An 18,419-nucleotide genomic window follows, 5' to 3' on the forward strand; every position below is an offset into this window, starting at 1 on the left:
TTCATGTTAAAACTCCAGGGTTGCTTTGCAGCATCAGCACCACCATGTGTTTCTCTTTAGTCAGTTGCCCATACAGCTTTCAGACCTCTTCCCACACCCTGGTGAAGCCATTTGGAGTTTGGGGTCATGAGAACCAGTTGCTTTAGGACTTCTTTAGTAAATATATCCTTGTCTTTGATTTATCCATGCTGATTCTTCTTGCCTACATCTGATTCTTGCATTTTATCCATCCTGGTCAAGTTTAGTAATGCAAGTTAAGTAAGGTGAAGTTGCACGCAGGCAGAGCATAAACAAACATTTGGGTTTTTAGTACTTGAAGGGAGGATAGTTTTATTCAGTTTAAATAAATCATCCAGATGTGTGGCTGTATCATCTGAGCTGCATTTTGCCTGAAGAATCCTTCAGTTTAAAGGATTACCATGAGCTGCTGTTTCAAGAAAGTTTCTGAAAAAAGAAATTAGTTGCTGTTACAGTGACTAAATTATGGCATAAACATGACAAAAATGCTACAAAAATCACAAAATTATAGCCAATTATTATAAAAATACTAAAACTCACTCCCACAAAAAAAAGACGTAAGGAGAACTGTGGATGTGATTATGCATAAAATGCTGTTAAAAGCTGAAATAGAAAAAAAAAAAGTAGAAATAAAGCATTCTCTTCATCAGTAACGGGGATCTGGTGTGACTGTAAGAGGGGCAACACATGGGAGTGTTACATAAGTGCTGTTTAGTGCAAGAAGAGACAACATATGACCTTGAATGATGCAGGTATCCTGAATTATCTTTCTGTCCTGTTTTTTGCGTCCTATACTTCTATTGGGATTGCTACCGCTCTATCTGTCTCTGTCTTTGGAGTGCTTGCTGGCATTTCTCCTGACAAGCTGCTGGCCTATTTGGGATCTCTAGGGGCTGCATCCCTACAACTCTGGCTGCTGTGATTATTTTAGTGCCGTTGCACATTTCCCTGCAGAGCAGCAGAGCTGTGCCAGATGTGGTCTATGTGCTTCCCCTGGGCCCGGCAGGGAGGCTGTGTGCCAGCTGGAGGGACACCCAGAGGGGGCTGAAGCCATGGCTTTGGTGCCTGCCTCAGCCCCTGGGAAAGGGGGGATCCCCTTCCTCCAGGTGAGGGGCTCAGGACACAGGCTTAGAGCAGACAGCACTGGTTGCAGGTCCAGAAGTTCAGCTGAATGTGACAAAATGCTTTCCCACTCTTTCTGGAAATCTAGGCCAACCTGTGAGGTTGAGGGAAGGTAAGAAACCACAGTAAGTGAGAAGTGATCTGTCTGGGAGCAGAAGACATTTCCATGTTGGATTTATTGAATTATGTGTGGTTTGTGATGGGAGAGAGAAATCAGGACTTTCTTAGCTGGAAACAGGATGAGATAGCATTTGATTAGAAATCAGCATTAATGGGTTCTTCTGGAACAGCTTTACAGGTTCAATGAATCAAACAAAATGCAGAAGATACAAAGTTTGTGATAACAAGAAGGAAAAAAGGTTGTTTCTATCAATCCCAGAATACCATTGTCTTGATAAAATCATGGAAAACTGGGGTTTATTTTAAAAGGTGGGAGAAGTATAATCTTCTAGATCTTCCAATGCTTCCATTTCTTGATACCAGAAAAATTTCTGTTTGTGGAGTAGAGTGTCACCAGGCTCTTTCAGTAGATGTCTTTGCATTGCTGTTATCCCAAGGGCCTGGATTGTAGGGACTGAAAGGAACAGAGTTGATGTAGGGATGGGCAGCACGCCTCATGATAAATTCACCTTCTCTATCTATGTCATCAGTAAAAGAGAGGGATTCTGTGACAATTTTTTACCTTTTCTTTCACTGACTGTCCTACTTACTCCACAAATTGTAAATTATCTGCCTTCTCATTTCTCTTTAGAATATCCTTCAGTGCCACAGATACCATCTATTTTCTCTTGGGTGGTCTTACTGGTACAAATCTAACTAAATTTTAGATCAGTTTTTCACAGTCAGTTTTTATTTTTTCCAAAGCTGCTGCTTCTATTTTGGACCCAGGCAAGGAAGTATAGTTGAAAGCTTATTGATTTTTCCCAGCTAGACTAGTGGGTTTAATAACATAGGTCTGGCTAAAAACCTTATTTTGATAATATCCTGGGATACATCAACAATACTGTTTTGTTATTTCTTCTAGCATAATTTGTGGCTGTCAGTGCTATGCAAATATCCCAGCAATAAGTAGTAATGATATGGAGAGTGCTATGTTAGCCCATTTCATCAGGGAAAAATAAACAGAAAAATCTCAGGTAATTGATGCACTTTGAGATGCACTGCAAAACAAATGTATCTTCTTGTTATGAAGTTGCCATGATACAGTCTTTTGTTCACTGGATTGAATCTATTTTTTTTAATTCATGTGTGTTCCTAAATCAGCGAAATTTGGTGTTCAGGGTGTGTTTCTCCTTGCTGGTGATGTTCCAGAGCAGTTTGCACTTTCCCTGCAGTCCTGTGGGGTGAAGGGTGCTGAACAGCACTCGAATCTTGTAACACCATCAGTAGAAGAGCTGTGGTGAGTGTAGGGCACAGCAAGCAGTTGTTAACATTGAACTCTTATCTGAGGCTATTGAGTTTCTGGCAGCCATGGGAGGGACAGATCCAGGTACCCAAATGTTACCTGTCAGTCTGCAGCTGGGTTATATTAGCAGCTCCAGCACTTGCCTCTTCCCTCTATACTGTCCAGCAAAGCCTGTCCATGAGTGGGGACACATCCTGTATGTCTGAAAAGAGAGCTACAAGTGGGTGCTGCTTGCTGATGGCTGAGAGTGACAAGTGCAATTCTGTCCTGCCCCCGTGTGGGACAGGCAGCAGGAAAACAAGCACATCCCCTTCACTCCCTAATCCGGATCTCCTGCCATGAGCACTGAGGACACTGCTCTCCCAGCATGGCCCCTGGGGCCCCAGGGCAGCAGGCAGCAGTGCTGAGGTGAGGCTGAACCTGCATGGCTCCTACTGAGGTTTTGTAAGCTCAGGACTTCTTTCTCATCAGGGAATCACATTGGGAAACTGGAAAGGAGCATCTGAACCCCCTGCTAGTGTGTGGTGTGATGTGAGCTACCAGGCCTCTGTGGGAGGAAAGTGAGGCTGTCACCGTGGTGTTAATCAGATTCCTGCCAAGAAAAAAATAGCAAATGAGCTATTTTAGTCATCCAGGACAGCAGTGCAGTGGCTCTGTGACATGTACCAAATATAGATTACATGCACAGCCCAGGAGTGCTCGCCTGCCTGAATCGTGTCTTCTGCAGGTGTTGGCAGAACTTCCCCTCCTGGGATTTGTTTTCATTTACATGAAGCTATAAAGGCCCATGGGGCTGGTAAGGAGCAAGAGATAACTTTAACTTAAAATATATTAGTAAAAACAAAACCAAAAGCCTGGTGGTAAAGTGGAAGAAGTCAACTCTTACATTTTTTCCCCCTCCAAAATCAAAAGATGTGGCTTTTTTTGGAAAATACATACTTATGTAATTTGTCATAATTTTGGTTCTTAATAACCAGCATAGCTCAGTGAGAGCTGAATGGTTGCTGCAATTAACCCATGTAATGTTATTTGTGGCTCTTTTTGAGAAAGGACTGGTTTGTCCCAGCCCACAAGACTTATTTTAGATAATCACCATTTTTAAGTGCAAATGTGATTTTAAAGGTAGTTATTTTTGTCCATGAACATGACAGGAGCTTAAAAGCTTGAGGCTTACCTGAGCTTAAAAGCCTCAGTTTACCAGTGCCTCAGTTAAGGGCATGCTTGGGAGGTTTTATTCTCCAAATGCTGTTCAGACAAACCTGGCACGACTGATTCACCACACGTCCCCCATCTGCAGCCACTCTAGGCTGAACCCACTGGTTCTGGTCAGTCACATTTTGAGCAAGGGGTTCAAAGTAGAAATCCGAGTTCAGCAACCCTAAACCCTTACATTAGTAAACATAAAGGATTGGGCTACCTTTTCTTGCCCTTTGCTTGCCTTGAAGTGCTGGCCTGTTGCTGCTGAAATGCACAAGCTGCCCTGAAATAAAGCTGTGCTGCTCAAATACAAACACAAAGCAGTTTGTTTCTTGCTGCTAATGAAACACCAAAGCTGCTTGTCAGTGCCCTGACCCAGGCAGCGCCCCTGGGGAGCTGTGCTGAGAGAGGGAGCCCCACAAAGAGCTGCTCCAGCCACCCTCAGCCTGTGTTAGCTGGAGTGGGCAGAAAGGGCCTCCAACACTCCCTGGTCCATCAGCCCCTCAGTGCTGCTCACTCAGTGCTTGGGTGCTCGTTCTATCAGAGCTCTGCCTCTTAAACTGTGGATTATGGCAGCACTGAAGGAAAACACGACTCCCACACCCATTTATGAGGCATTGTTTAATGCTACCTTGTCACGAAATGGACTGGGGAGGGAGAAGGCTTTTAAAGACTTGAGAAAATGGCTCTATGTTGCTTGAAGAGCCACCTTTGTGGAAAAACCTTAACTGTGTACACACACAAGACCACCTACATATGCCTCCCTCTCCTGAGTGTGGTCATGGAGTGGACCCTGGCATCCTGTAGGGGTTCTCACCTGGCAGATGCTGGTTTCCCTGGGCGTTACATGCCTTCCTTGCTCAGCCAGCTTGCAGCTCCCATAGGGATGAGTTTGGGGAGTTTTCCATCACTCCTTTTGGCACAGGTCTGGCTGCTGAGTTTGGGATGTGCTGGCCAAGCAGAAAAGGGGGATGCTGGCACAGCAGGTCATCACTTTCTTGGGGGTAAATCTCTATCAGCCACAGCATGGTAAGGGTGAAGTAGGATTGCTGTTGAAAACAATGCAGGGAGCATCAGCTCAATGATGGTTTGTGATCTGTGGGATTACTGACTGCAGTGGGCTTGACATAGTTAGACAAGCCTGCAATGCAATAAGGTAGCTGGAGTAGCAAGAAATAGGAACTTTGTCAGATTCATAACCAGTGCTTTAACCACTGTTGCATCATCCCAAGGATGATGTGGTCTCTCTCCTGGAGAGCATTTGTACACCAGAGGAATGTTTTAAAGAAATGTACTTGGCTTTCTTAGTTAAAACCTCAGGGACAGGCCAGAACAGAAGAATCACCTTCAAATTCAGCAATACCCATTTTAAAGTGCACTCTATTGCAATTTATTGTAAAGTAAAAGATTGTACAGTTCTGACCTTAAAACTGCAGTTTCAAAATTGAATGCAATGTTATGTGCAGCACATTTTCTATGAAGTATCTTTTTAATTTTACAAGACAACTGAGTCCATATTAAAAACATGTATTTGGTGCTGACTGTAGCTTTGATTTCTCTATCAGAGAAACGCTAATTCAAGAGCTGTGTTGAAGAAATGCCTTGGGTTGGGAATATTTTTAACTGAAATGTAGCCTCTCTGAAGGCTTCAAGGGAATGGGCACTTTGCCTGAAGGGAGTCACACCAAAAGCTCTGCCCAGCTTCTAATCTACAGGTTTCCTGAAAAACCTTATCATTACACACTTTTGTACTGATATTCAGTCTGATGCAAACCGGATCTATTTGTATTAGTGCCCCTACCTAGCTCAGTTACCAGCATATATGTGAAATGCTGGATGACAAAATACACATGTAAGTTCCCATCTGATCTCAGAGATTAAGTGGGGAAAAATTCCTGAAAACTAGACTGAGAAACTGTTGGTGCCTAATAATTTTCCTGCGGGAGGGCAAGCTGAGAGGGGCTCCCAGGAGCCACACATTAGGCCTGATATGAACACAGAAGATGTAGGGTTTTGGGCATCGTGTGACTGAAAAGTGAACAACTCCTGTCAGCCAAGAGTGAAACTCCTCACCATGCTTCAAATCACAAGTCTCAACTTGGCCAGCAGCCCTGTGCTAAAAACACCCATTTCTCTCCAACACAATGTCTATAAGTGGAGCTAGGACAACTGTGTCAGTAGTCACAGAGTATCTCAACTTGGCAGGGACCTGAAACCATCACTGGGTGCCTGGCTTGGAGGCACGTGAACTTCAGTGCAGTGAATCCACCCAGCTCTGCCTGCAGCAGCAGGGTGCTGGAGGCACAGTGGCAGCAGGCACCCCGGATCTGCTGCCCTTGGCGTCGCAGAGCCTCCTGCAGCTGATGATTTCTGTCTCCAGCAGATGGCCCTGCCTGGCTCTCCCTGGCAGTCTCAGAGCAGGGAAATGGCATTGTGATCTCTGCACTCTACTCGAGACTGGCACCTTCAAAATCAGCCCAAGTTTAAGATTATACAGAAAAGTGATTTTACGTACACCAAACCAAATATTCATTAGTGCCTCAGGAAACAGCAAATTTGAATTTAAGATGTTTTTAGCAATAGTGGCTGCGTATCAGTGACTCAGTACTACCACGTCACAGCTGCAGAGTTTTGTGCATGTGTTTTCATGCCCAGCAAATTTATTTTCTGTAATTACAAGGACTAAAATGGAAAGTATGCAGCTAAGGCATCAGTTCTGCTTTTTAATGTGACTGGCTCTGGTCTTCTCAAACTTACTGGAAACATCACCATGACATATTTCCCCTTCCAAAGATCAATACCGGTTGGGAAAATAAATTGTAGTGGATGGAAACTGGCACTCAACAGCACTTGATTTCCACTTGCTAACTGCTGTTTACAGTAAAGCTAGATACATACTGAGAATCATCTGTGGTTTATATGAAGTGTTGGCTTTCCCTCAGAAAGATCTGTACTGTCTGCTAGTTTACTGGTTTCTAATGACAAAATACAACACTCCATTAATTGATTATGCCCTGTCATGCTTTTCTCCTGTAAGAATACAAGCCTGGCTTTTCTAAACGTGATGTAAATAAATTTCAGATTTCACACGTAATGACTTCTAGTCATGCATGTTTTGAAGTTAATTCTTCTAAAATGAGACAACTTCTGTTTCTACATTCAGCAGTCACCAATAACTGAGTGTAGTTCGAACTGAGCAGAATATATTATTCTATGTATCATTTGTATAAACTGTACCTGCAAAATTGGGACTCCACAGATTTGTTCCTGTATATCTTCTTTGAATTAAGGAACAGAATGAATCAATATTTGTTATGGAATATGGTTAATCTGTCCAAAGTTGTATGTAAGGATGGGAATAAAGATTTGGCAGTGATCCCTACACCAGTTAACTACAGCTGCTGATTTTTTGAAGAATTGGTATGAAAATGGTCTGCTGGCATTCTTGTGTAATTTTTACTTGAAGAATCATGAATACTTTGGCAAGCCAGAACTTTACATACACACTAATACCACAAAACTAAGATATAAAAGCCATTTATTCAAAAAAATGTGGTGGTGTCAAATCACATACACAAGCCAATATTGAGCTACAAACACAGACCAAACAGTTCTATAAACAGAAATTGGAGTGCTCATATACCATAGTACCTGAAAAAGACCGTTAATAAAAAGGAGTCCATAAGTATTTTTTTTTCACTTTTTCTATATGGCTCCTTGCTGAATGTCTTTGCCTAAGTTAGTGTACACTGAGCCAGAGGTAGAGTCCCAAGTAAAGCATCTAATGCCTCAGGGCTCCATTAAAAACCTTTATTCTTCTAAACAAAAGGAAAGTCTAGTCTATAGTTTTCTGTATGACACTGAAGAAAAGCCTCTTTGCTTGAACAGTATGGCATTCCCAAGCGCATTTGGCATTAACCTAGATTGAGACTGTGCTGTGTGGAACCACCTCAGTTCTCCTCCCCTTCAGACTCCGACTCTGGAAGAGAAGAGAGTGAAACACTTCATGTAGGTTGCACAAGGACATTGATTTGAGTAATTATATAAAAATAACAAGATATCCTTCAAAGACGAAAATGAAAATTTTCACCACACCGAGTACTTCCTAGGAAAGGCTGGCAAATCAAACAGAGAAAACAAGAAAGAAACACACAGCTTCAGGAGATGAAGGTTTACTCTGCTGCCCTCCATGGTGCAGCTCTTCATTTACGGATCTGCCACTGAAATTTTATCCATGTTGCTATGAATGATTCAGGTCCTCATCGACAGAGCCACAATGTGTACTGGAGCTGAGTTTAATAAAGGATCAGCATTATTTGCTCACTCTTCTAATCTCTATGAGTAGACTGTTCTACTCTCATCCAGGAAGCACCCTTGAAACTATTTGCTTTGCAAATATCAATCAGCATCACCATCTAGCTTATCTAGAAAGGTTACCCTACAGGAGGTATGAGAAACATGTACAAATCAATTTTTTAAATTATTTTTATAGCATAAGATAAAGTTCATTAAGTAATAGAAGCAGAAGAAGTAGAAGTAACCTAGAAGCAGGAGTACATATGCTTGTTTTGTAACCTAAAGCTACTTTGCATCATATTGTATTTCTGTGCTCACCTGACAGGAAAGGGCTCACTGCCAACAAACATTACACCACAGATCAGATTTCTGAGGGCAAACATGGGCGGCGTGTTTTTACAGAAACATTTTGTCTCCGTTTGTACTGGACTTTGTAATTAAGGACATCTGGCAGAGGGGACATGCAGGAAAGGATAAAAATAAAGAGCAGCCGAGGCATACAAGCAGAAAATATTTTAGAAAAGCTTAATTAGACCAAGCTTGCCCATCCAAAATCTAAGTGTGAAAGCAGCTGCCATTTTTATACTGCTACCTGAACATCTGAATTGCTGCTAAGTTTTATTTGTTCCTAGTACATATTCCCTTCAAGTTTATAAAATTAATTACATTAAATGGATGAAAATGAACCTGAATAATTCTATCCATATCTATTACACATGGATTTATCTTCCCAACTGATGGGAAATTCTTTTTCCATGCCAAAAAACCATAACTTATTCAGTAGAAGTATTCTCCTATCAAGAACATGAGGAAAACCAAGTTAGGGACTAAAGAAACTAGTTCCTCTTCTAAATAACCATTTTAAAGCAGCAAATAGAGACCACATAACGTTAACCTGGCCATTCAGCTAAAGCCAGTTTCAAGAGTCAGGGTGAAGGCAAGCTCATGCTCTGTGTCATTAAACTTGACAACAGCAAAAAAGGCACTGGGACAGAAAACTGCCTGGCTGCAGGTGTTAGCACCAAGGTACTCAATGCTGTCACCAGTGCAGAGTTCCTCCCTGCAGAAGTTGAAAGAGTTTATCTATTGACAAGTGGTACCCAATGAATAAAGGACTTCACAGGGACACCTTAATCACTGAAAAAGCAGCAAGTGTTGTTAGGCTTAGGCATGCCTGGAAACAATTGAGATGGTCATGCCTGCTGCTTTGTATTTTGAGTCCTGAATACTTCATATCCTGGCGCAACTGAAATATGAAAAAAAAAATAGTTTTGCGAAGAGACTACCATAGTTCTTGAAACGAACCCATACCTTCTTCAGCATTTTGCAGCCACTCCACAAATTTCTTCATCTGGTCAAGAAAAACACTTTTGCCTTTAGCAACATGTGCTTCTTTATACCACTTGAGGATAGCTTCTTCACTCAGAACATCAGCTGAAATACAGATCAGTGTTTGTAAAAAAAATATATTCTTTAGAGATTAGCATTTGAACATGAGAGGACAAAGATTTTTTTAAAGGCAGCATACAGCTAATATGATTGCAGTGGAACAAGCTTTGCATGATCTATATTAGGCTTCAAATACAGAATATTTGATGCATATAATGGGTTCCAGATGCAATAAAATGTGTAATGTATTAGGCTTAAAATAAAGTATCAAATATTGTGCTTCTGTCAAGAAGAGCTCTTTCTTCATCTGTTTTAAATGTACCACATAAGATTGCTGGATAAAAGAAATATAATAATCAGCCTGCACATCTTGGAAGCTACCACAATAAGAATTACCATGCTTTTTCTTGCTGTTGTATCACAGAATTGTGCATGGTTCTAGAAGTCTGAAGTGACAGATACCTCCCGACTGAACACTTAAGAGACAGCCAGCAGGGAGTTTTTGCAATCATTTTCCCCTACAGGTCTTATATTGTTTTTAGCTTGTAAGTTTTTAAGGTCACTATTCTGACCACCCATTTTAAGGGACTGGCTTGGAGGGACAGCACAGCTGACATTTTTATGTCAAGAATCAGGAACAAAATAGCTGTCAGTGAGGAGATGTGAGGCTGAGTACAATTCAGAATAAAGAAATACTAATAAATAGCAAGGACACTTATTGTTACGAACATATGCAAATTTAGGTCTAGCAACAGAACTCTAGCCCCAGGACAAAGCTCCTGTGATCCAGCCAAGTCAAGTATCTCAGTAATTGATGGCTGTAAAGGCAAAATCTGGGATCCACAATGGCATTTTGGCAGTTATGTAATACAAGAGGCAAGAACAAACAACAACATCAAGAAGAACAAAAAAATCAAACTGTATTTGTTCTATAAAAAGACTAAAGACAGCTTTCTACACCTCATTAAAATTTCCATTCTTTTTGTCTTTGAACAAACTACCCTCCCTGCCCAAAATCAACACATTTATGTACTTCACTGCTTCCCTGAGCTTCTTGGTGCTGTCCCACCCACTGGGTATTTGCTTGCCAAGGCACCAACCCTGACCATCACCTTCTGCTTCAGCCTAAAGTTAGAGCAGATGTGGCAGGGAAGGGAAGAAGACAAACTGAAATAAATGACACTAAAACCCCAAAGCATCTGATCAAATGAGACAGAAGAGACACATTTCACATATGCTGTTGAATAATAAACAGATGGAAGCAACCAGGGATACATTTGAACTTAATCAAAACTACTCCAAGACATTCAACCGTAACTGAAAGTGAAATCTCCTTGAAAATTAGGAATTTAGTAAGATTGTGTGACTGGAAATTACCTTGTCTCTCAGGAACCTTTCCAAAATAAAACCTCTTCTGCAGTTTACTGCAGCTGACAGTAATGCTGAGAAAATGCAGGGAAAAGGGGACTGAGCTAGCTCTAGGCTTTTTTCCATACATATAAATTGTGCTTGGTGAACCTACAGGAGGGACCAAAAAATTCCACCATCTCCCTGAAATCACAACCTGCCACAATGAACTTTTTCTCCAATGTTACAGAAACGCTGGAGAGAAGAAAGAGGCTTTGAACATGTTGCATTAACTACTTGCTGGTAGTCCTCAGTAGCAGCTCAAAGGCATTACAGTATTTCATGAATCTGGATTTTAATTTAGCAAACCTGAAAATATTTCACATGGACTCCTGAATCTGCAGTTTAATGAAAAGGTGCATGTGAAAAGATTACATTTACCTCAGAGTCCTGAGGTTTGCACAACTACATCTGCAAAATTACTCAGGATATGACACACAGGACAGGCAAAGAAAATCAGGAGAGATTTCAGAAAAAACCCAACAACCAAAAAAACTAAAGTAGAGCAACCCTGTCCTGAGCTCAAGCTCTGGGGCACTGTGCACATTCACAAGTATGAAGCTGTTGTATAGAAGTGCTGAAGCCCGTTGCTTCATGACAGGTGACATTATGATACTGTACAAGGAAACACCTTCAGGTAGGCACATAGCTTAGTTCAAAAGTAATAGGACTCAAGTCTGTTTTTGTTTTGTTTTTTTTTTTTTTTGATTTGAAGCCCGTAAGCTCAATGGTTTTGTGGCCAAAGGGGAAAGTGCAATTTCTCCCTCCCTTCCCAAAACCCCAATCTGATAAAAGCAGCATGCAATCTCACTGTGTGCCTCAAAGATTAAAATGTTCTCAAGTCTGGAAGATGAAAAATTTGCCTGTATTTAACTCCATGGCAATAAACCTCCTACCCTAACAGAGAAGAACAAAATGCCCTAAACTACAAAAAGGACAACTGCAATGCTCCTTTAATTTCTAAGAAATGTTATGTGTAATACATTCATGCCTCCAGTGCTCATAAGGGATGGCATTCTCCCACCTGCACAAAGATGCTCAATTCAACAATCATGCAGGGCAGGGTATAGTTAATCATACCTCTAAGTTGCTTTGAAGCAGTGGGAAGGGAAAATGGAAGGAGGAGGAAGGGAAAATGGAAGGAGGATGAAGGGAATGACTCATTTTGTATATATATAGTTATTCCTCATTAAAGTTGATTATAGATATATTTTAATGGCTGAAGCTGAGCACTGCAGTTTGTGGGCGTGTGCACATCATTCTCACTGCAGTCCCAGGTGATGTCAGCCCCAGAGAGCTGCTTTTCCTGCAGGTGCAGCCAACTGCCACTCAAACCACCCACGAGCAGAGCCTCCAGGGATGTCCCTCATGAAAGGGAGAAGCTGCAGAGCAGAGAGACTGAACAGCCCAGTCTCTTTTCTTCAGGGTTAACTGGAAAGTTACTTGAAGTTCGGGTCTCAGCTTTGCACTCAATCACCCGGTGCAAATGAATTCCTGCTTTTAACTCAAACCACATAGCCACGGGCAGTAAAGGGAAAAGCACACCCTGGCAGCTGCCAACACAGTCAATCAATCTGCAAAATTCAACTCTATTGCAGCTAACTCAGCTGGGAGAACACAGCCTTCAGACAAGGCTTCTTTCAATGCAAGGAATGTCACCCACAGTACAGTTAAGGCCCTTCTGGTTTGTTTTGGGTTTTTCCCAGGAAAATTTTGCATCAAGTACCACAAAAAGTACTTGAATAATTAAGATATTTGAAGATAATTGTAGTCCATCAAAAAACAAAACCCCTGTGTGAAGTGAAACTTGAAGATTCCTTTCTTCTAAGTGTTCCCTGCAGAATTTGAGAATCTCTGTCAGTCTGCATCATTTGGTTGCTGTATCTCTGTACTGCAAAAGAATATCTCTGAGGTCTAATTATGCTTCAAACCAGAGTCCTACTTCATATGCACTTGCAATCAGTTATTTCTTGCATTTTGTAAATGTTGTCTTGAATTCTCATGAAAAAGTACACAGAGGCTTTGTGTTTGCTACTCAAAGGGTGAAATTCTGATCCTCATGAAAGGAACGATCATTAATTTCAACAGTGTTAAGATTTCATGTTTGAAATTTCAAGGATATACACAAACTAAAAGAAAGGGATCAACAGGTGAATATGATATATAGCATGTATTCCAATAACAACAGTGCTTATTTTACCAACAGTGAAGAGACACACTGCAGCACAGAAGGAACTGGCAAACAACATACGTCTTACAATGCAAGCAAAGAAGCCAGCAAACTTCCTGAGCGCCACTCAGAATTCAGCAATTCTTATTCTGCAACTGGCTTTTAGATCTTGGTCAAAATGCAGCTGTTTGATAAACAATTGTACTGGCTTAAAGTGAAAACCAGAGAAGCAACATTATAGCTGGGAATCAGTATAGAACTGCACAGGTTATTTTTCTCTATACTGTCTCAGGAACACAAGGGTAGAGTAATAATAATGTTAAGAAGCTTTAACCAACTACAGAACTGTTTTTGCAAACTATATCTACAAGCCAGTAAGAAGCTGCTGCTACTTAAAGGAAAATAGGACTTGGGTTTACATTGGGGAAAAAATGGATGCTCTGTCTTGTTTAGAGACAGAATAATAAATTTTTAAAAATCAACACCACAGACTTTCAAGATCTTCTAGGTGCTAATGAGCCCCAGCTGTCAACATGTTTAGGTATTATCAGGCAATTCACAGGAAAGTAATCCAAGGGCTATTTCATGATGGAAATATGGAAAGCATTGAGATGCAAGATGCTGGACAGCCTGATGAGAGTAGTCACAGCACTAAATTAGTCAAAGCGTGACTGGCATTAGGTGCCTATCATCAGTGCTGACTATTTTTATGCCCAGGAAGCACTCCCCCTCATAATGAGTAACAAGCAACAAACTGAATGGGGATTCGTGCTGGTACAAAGCTGCATTTTTATCTGCCCATTCAGATATTCAGATACCTTTATTTGTCACTAGATGAAGTTCATTAGGGACCCTGAAACCTCTCCAGATCTTGTGCATATTACACTTAAGAACAACAGAAAGGGGACAAGGGGTGTCTGCTGCTCCCTCACCACTGACACAGCCAGTAACAGCTTTAGAAGGCTTTTTTTCCTCAGCTATTAGGAAACAGAAGATACATTGTCATTGGGAATTTGTCATTGTCATTGCTTTATTTATCTAAATAAAGCACATGTCTCCAAAAAGACTCGATGGCTTGTTTTTAGCGGATAGATACGAACTGGGCAGAAGGAGAGGGTGAAATCTACCAGCACTGAAACAAAGAAGAGGCAGGCAGCACAGCACTGCACAAACCACACCATGAGCCACTAAAGCTCAACAGAGTCCCGTAGAAGAAATAGGAATTGAAGGCCTAGTGCTCCCAGCATCTTCCCTGGTTGACAAAGTAGCATGTCCTCACCTAATGGACACTTTAACTCCAAAGCTGCCAAAACCAGAGGGAGCTGACGCTTCCTGCATCCAGCACCCACACGGGCCCTATGGCAGTGGCTGTAAGGTCAGGCAAACAGTTGCCAGCAGGCAGCAGGTTTGTCAAACAGGGCAGATCCAGCTTCAGCCTAAACAGGGCCAGGAAGGGCTGGCAGCTGTGCTGCCACATGACTGCATCAGATGGCAGAGGCAGGTGCTGCAGCACGCCTGCCCCAGAGATTCCAGGCAGGAATACAGGCACAGCACATATTGGACAGACCATACGGTAGCTCCAAATACTCCTCTAGACATCATGTGAATACCAAACAGGATTGAGGCACCTGTAGTGCTGAGGCTGAAGTCTTCTCAGCCCTACAAACAAGCCTGCCCAAGTAATCTCCTGAGTCAGAATAAGAGCACATGGGGTGAGCAGAGTAGATGGGAACTAGGTTCTTCAAACATATTAAGTTTAATATACAATTCAGTGATTTATTTTCTTTTTGATTTTAGAATGCTTTGGAATTTCAGGACTGCTCTTGCAGGCTAACACTGTAATGAATCTACAAAAATTCTGAAAGCAATCCTACACAAGACTATTTCTGGCTTGACCATCAGTTATGCTCTGAGTGCACAGCAATTACGCCTCTCATTCACCATGTCCGAAGCAAATGTTCTTTTCCAAAGAAAACTGAATCAAGTGACTGCTGCAGCTTGCAGGTTCAAGTTGTTCTACGGTCATTAATAGTATTTACAAATTGTAGAATTTGAGGGCAGAAGGACAAGGTGCATTGCTTTTTCATTTATCATGGAGGCCACACTATATTGAAAGAAGGATAGAAATAAATCCACATGACTCACTTCCTTTTGCCTTCTGAAACCATGAAATTATTGTAACAACTGGAACTCATTTGCCTTGAACATGTACCTGGACTCAACAGAGTGAACAAAGATCAACGTTAGGTTTCTACTCCTGCTGATTTTTCTTCTCCAACTATTTATAGCAAGAACAAACTGTTTGGCACCCACCCATCACACGCGGTGCAAGACCATTAGTCTCTATGACAACCTGATCAGAATAAACTTGTGAAGAAGTCAATTTCACAATAAAAATAAAATCCATCAAAACTATAGCACCTGCAAAAAATTGGCAGGAAGAGAAGAATAAGAAAAGCTCCTTCTAGTAGGAAGTGAGTAAAAAAACCCTCCAACTCCAAAGCCCTGAAAAATCTTCCTGCTAGGAGGGTTTGCGTGCTCAAGGTTTCTTAAAACCAAGCTCTGATCTGCTGAAATCTGCCAGAAATTTATAGAAATGTCCTCCTAGAATTGATTTTATACAAGGACTAAACTGCACATGAAATGACTGGACAGTGCTTGATCCTGCTCACATCTCTTGAATGGGATGAAAGCAACAGAGGGAGACAAGGGCTTGTTTTGGCTTTTCCTGCTGCCACACACTCCTTAGAACTCTCAAAGCACAAAGTATTCCAGAGTTCAACACCAGCGCAGCCTTCTCATATGCACTACTTGGTTAAACATCATAAGAGAGTGGTTGACACTGAGAATTCAAGCACAGAATACAACAGTGGATTCTACACTTTTACCTTTATAAAAGAGTACCACTATCTTCTGAAAGGCTTTCATGAAGTGGATGTTGTCATAACAGTACTCCTGCACCTTTTGGAGTAGGATCAACTCTGACTGGCCTTGAGTGCTGAACACAGCAAGTAGGGGGGCATATTGCTGAAAGGAAGAGAGGGTAAAAAATAAAATGCATGTCAGTATTCTAAAAAAGTTTATTTTTAAGTATAAACATAATGAATTTCATTCCTGAAAATGTTTCACTGAACCCTTAGATTTACTTGCACACTACATTTTCTAAAACACATACAATGCATACACACAAATATCCACGGTTTTCTGTAGCATGTTCTGCATGCTTAAAGTTAAAATTCAGTACCACTTAGTTACTGAATTCTTAAAATCAATTTATAAAGCCCACAATCTGGCATTACTTCTGTCATACATTTCACAATGCACCATTCTGTTCATTCAGGAGTGATGCTTTACAGATGTTCATAACATATGACATCCCATGATGAAATACATGAAAAAAAGTCTCTAGTTTCACAGGGGTTTTAGAAGTCCCAAGGAACTGAAATAAAGTAAATTATTCCAAGTTAACTGTGATCAACTGTCCTTATTTTTTCCTCATTACCACAATCAAGAATATCATGACAGCCTTTGGTAAACAGCAACATTTTCCAAGCACAGTATTAACTGCTCATGTTACTCTGACAAGACAGTAGTGGTACATTTCACAGTCTTTTTTTGGTGTTTGTTACTCTCATAAAAATAAAGCAAAAACTTACTTGTTATGCAATTTCCCCCTCTTATTTCAGATCTTAAAACTAAAAATTACACTGAAGGACCCTATCTTTCCTTAAAAGCTAGTGTTTATATCCATATCTCTCCAATTTCCTGCCATCTTAGCCTCTGATGAGTTCAGCTAAGACCACAATCTTAAAATTAAGATAATATTAAGAGCATTCTTCAGAGATGAAGTTTAATTACCTTTGATCATCAGAGACCTTAGCCAAATATACATTGCATACTACTATTTCATCTGCTCTTGCACTCATCAGCCTTTCTTCCAAGTTTTCAGTAACCCCCAGTTTGGCATTTTCCAGCTGGACTTGCAATGGCCTGAGATCATGGAGTTGTGATCTGAGTGACCAGGGCTACTGCTGGTCTTAGTCAGGTGACAAACCACCCATCACCCACAGCACTGATGGGCATGTTTAAAAATGGTACACTTCAGCACTTCTCCACAAAGGGCTAATCCTGAGGGTTTTATCCAATATGGTCCATGGAAATAATTAGTAAAACACATGAAAATCAACTGAAATTTGAAAGGTTGTTCCAAAATGGGTTTTGCAATAATTATCAGCTGTTTAAGAGAGCATGAAATCACAACAGCCACAAGCAGCTCAGCAGGCTGATGGTATTTAGTACTTTTGGAAGGAACTCCCTTAAAATGGCTAGATTTAGCTAACATCAGAAGCCAAGTTTTTCCACTTCTGGCAGGTATAGCCACATCTTTAGAAACAATGTCAGTGCTTTGGTAAGGGCACTGAAAAACTTGTGCAGGCTGTGAGTAGCTCTTTTTCCCCTTTTAGCCCTTGTAGCATTGAGCTAATCCTACAATTTAGGCAGATTGTAGGAAGGCAGGGCAATATACAGTGCAGTTGGTCTATTTAATACCCTCAGCAGATCTCACCCCCATCTGCATGTTTGTGAAGTGCTGCTGTCTACAAACATTAATAACTTCTAATAAAAATCCAAGGTTTTCAGTTTGGAAGTAAACTGTCTTCATTTTGCCACATCTAACTTCAGCCCCTCCACATTCCTCCCTCACTTCTCAACTGGTACAGGCTCACAGTTATGAGTTTTATAGATGTCTAAATGACTAAGGAACCTTCATATTGCTGGCTGAGCAAGTGGCATTATTTTCCATTTGTGTCATGTTAGGGAGCAGGGGGTCAGCACCCACACTGCTGTGAAGGTCACCAGAACCTTGCCTGCAGTGAGGATTGTCTGGAAGATTTTCCTCACCCATGGAGAACATCTCTTCTCTGCACTGGAGGAGGCCGAGGCACTAAGCCCCTCCAGTGTCACAGTGAGGTTACTGGGACAATGAGGAGCTTATTCTGTGAGATCCAGGGCTGAACAGTTTGCCCTGTCTTCTCCTGAGGTCAGCTCCTGCTGGTCCTGCCATACGGATGGCACACATGCCTTTTACTGCACTGGCCAAGTATGCTGGCTCATGGCTGCCCACCTCAACCCTGCTTAGGTAGCCACACATCCAGCAAGGCTTTGTAAGATCTGTGAACTAGGTCGATACTATGTGTTCTGACCCATTTCATCTTTTCACCAGGGGTGCCTTGTGTACAACTTACTGAAAGAATCTGGGAAGTTAGAGATTGGTTAGAAACAGATGTGAAAGCTCTGGCAATGTGGTTTGTGAAAGTTACCTGTCATACAAGAAGAGAGCCACACAAGAATAAATCCCACCATCTGACATGTCACACATCAGGTATGTATTCACACACAGCCTGATCACAGCACCAG

General features: G+C 41.4%; 1 protein-coding gene across 1 annotated transcript in view; it reads right to left on the bottom strand.

The window, feature by feature from the left end:
* Positions 1–7,263: 7,263 nt before the first annotated feature.
* Positions 7,264–18,419, bottom strand: part of BZW2 (basic leucine zipper and W2 domains 2) — a 36,234-nt gene continuing 25,078 nt past the window's right edge. The window contains exons 9-11 of the mRNA XM_005418545.2: positions 15,893–16,031; positions 9,350–9,472; positions 7,264–7,721 (exon numbers count right to left, since the gene is read on the bottom strand). Coding sequence (XP_005418602.1) covers positions 7,693–7,721; positions 9,350–9,472; positions 15,893–16,031 — 291 coding nt within the window. The 3' untranslated portion in view covers positions 7,264–7,692. The remainder of the gene's footprint in view (positions 7,722–9,349; positions 9,473–15,892; positions 16,032–18,419) is intronic.

This window comes from Geospiza fortis, unplaced genomic scaffold (genome assembly GCF_000277835.1).
Source record: "Geospiza fortis unplaced genomic scaffold, GeoFor_1.0 scaffold138, whole genome shotgun sequence".
NCBI lineage: Eukaryota > Metazoa > Chordata > Aves > Passeriformes > Thraupidae > Geospiza > Geospiza fortis.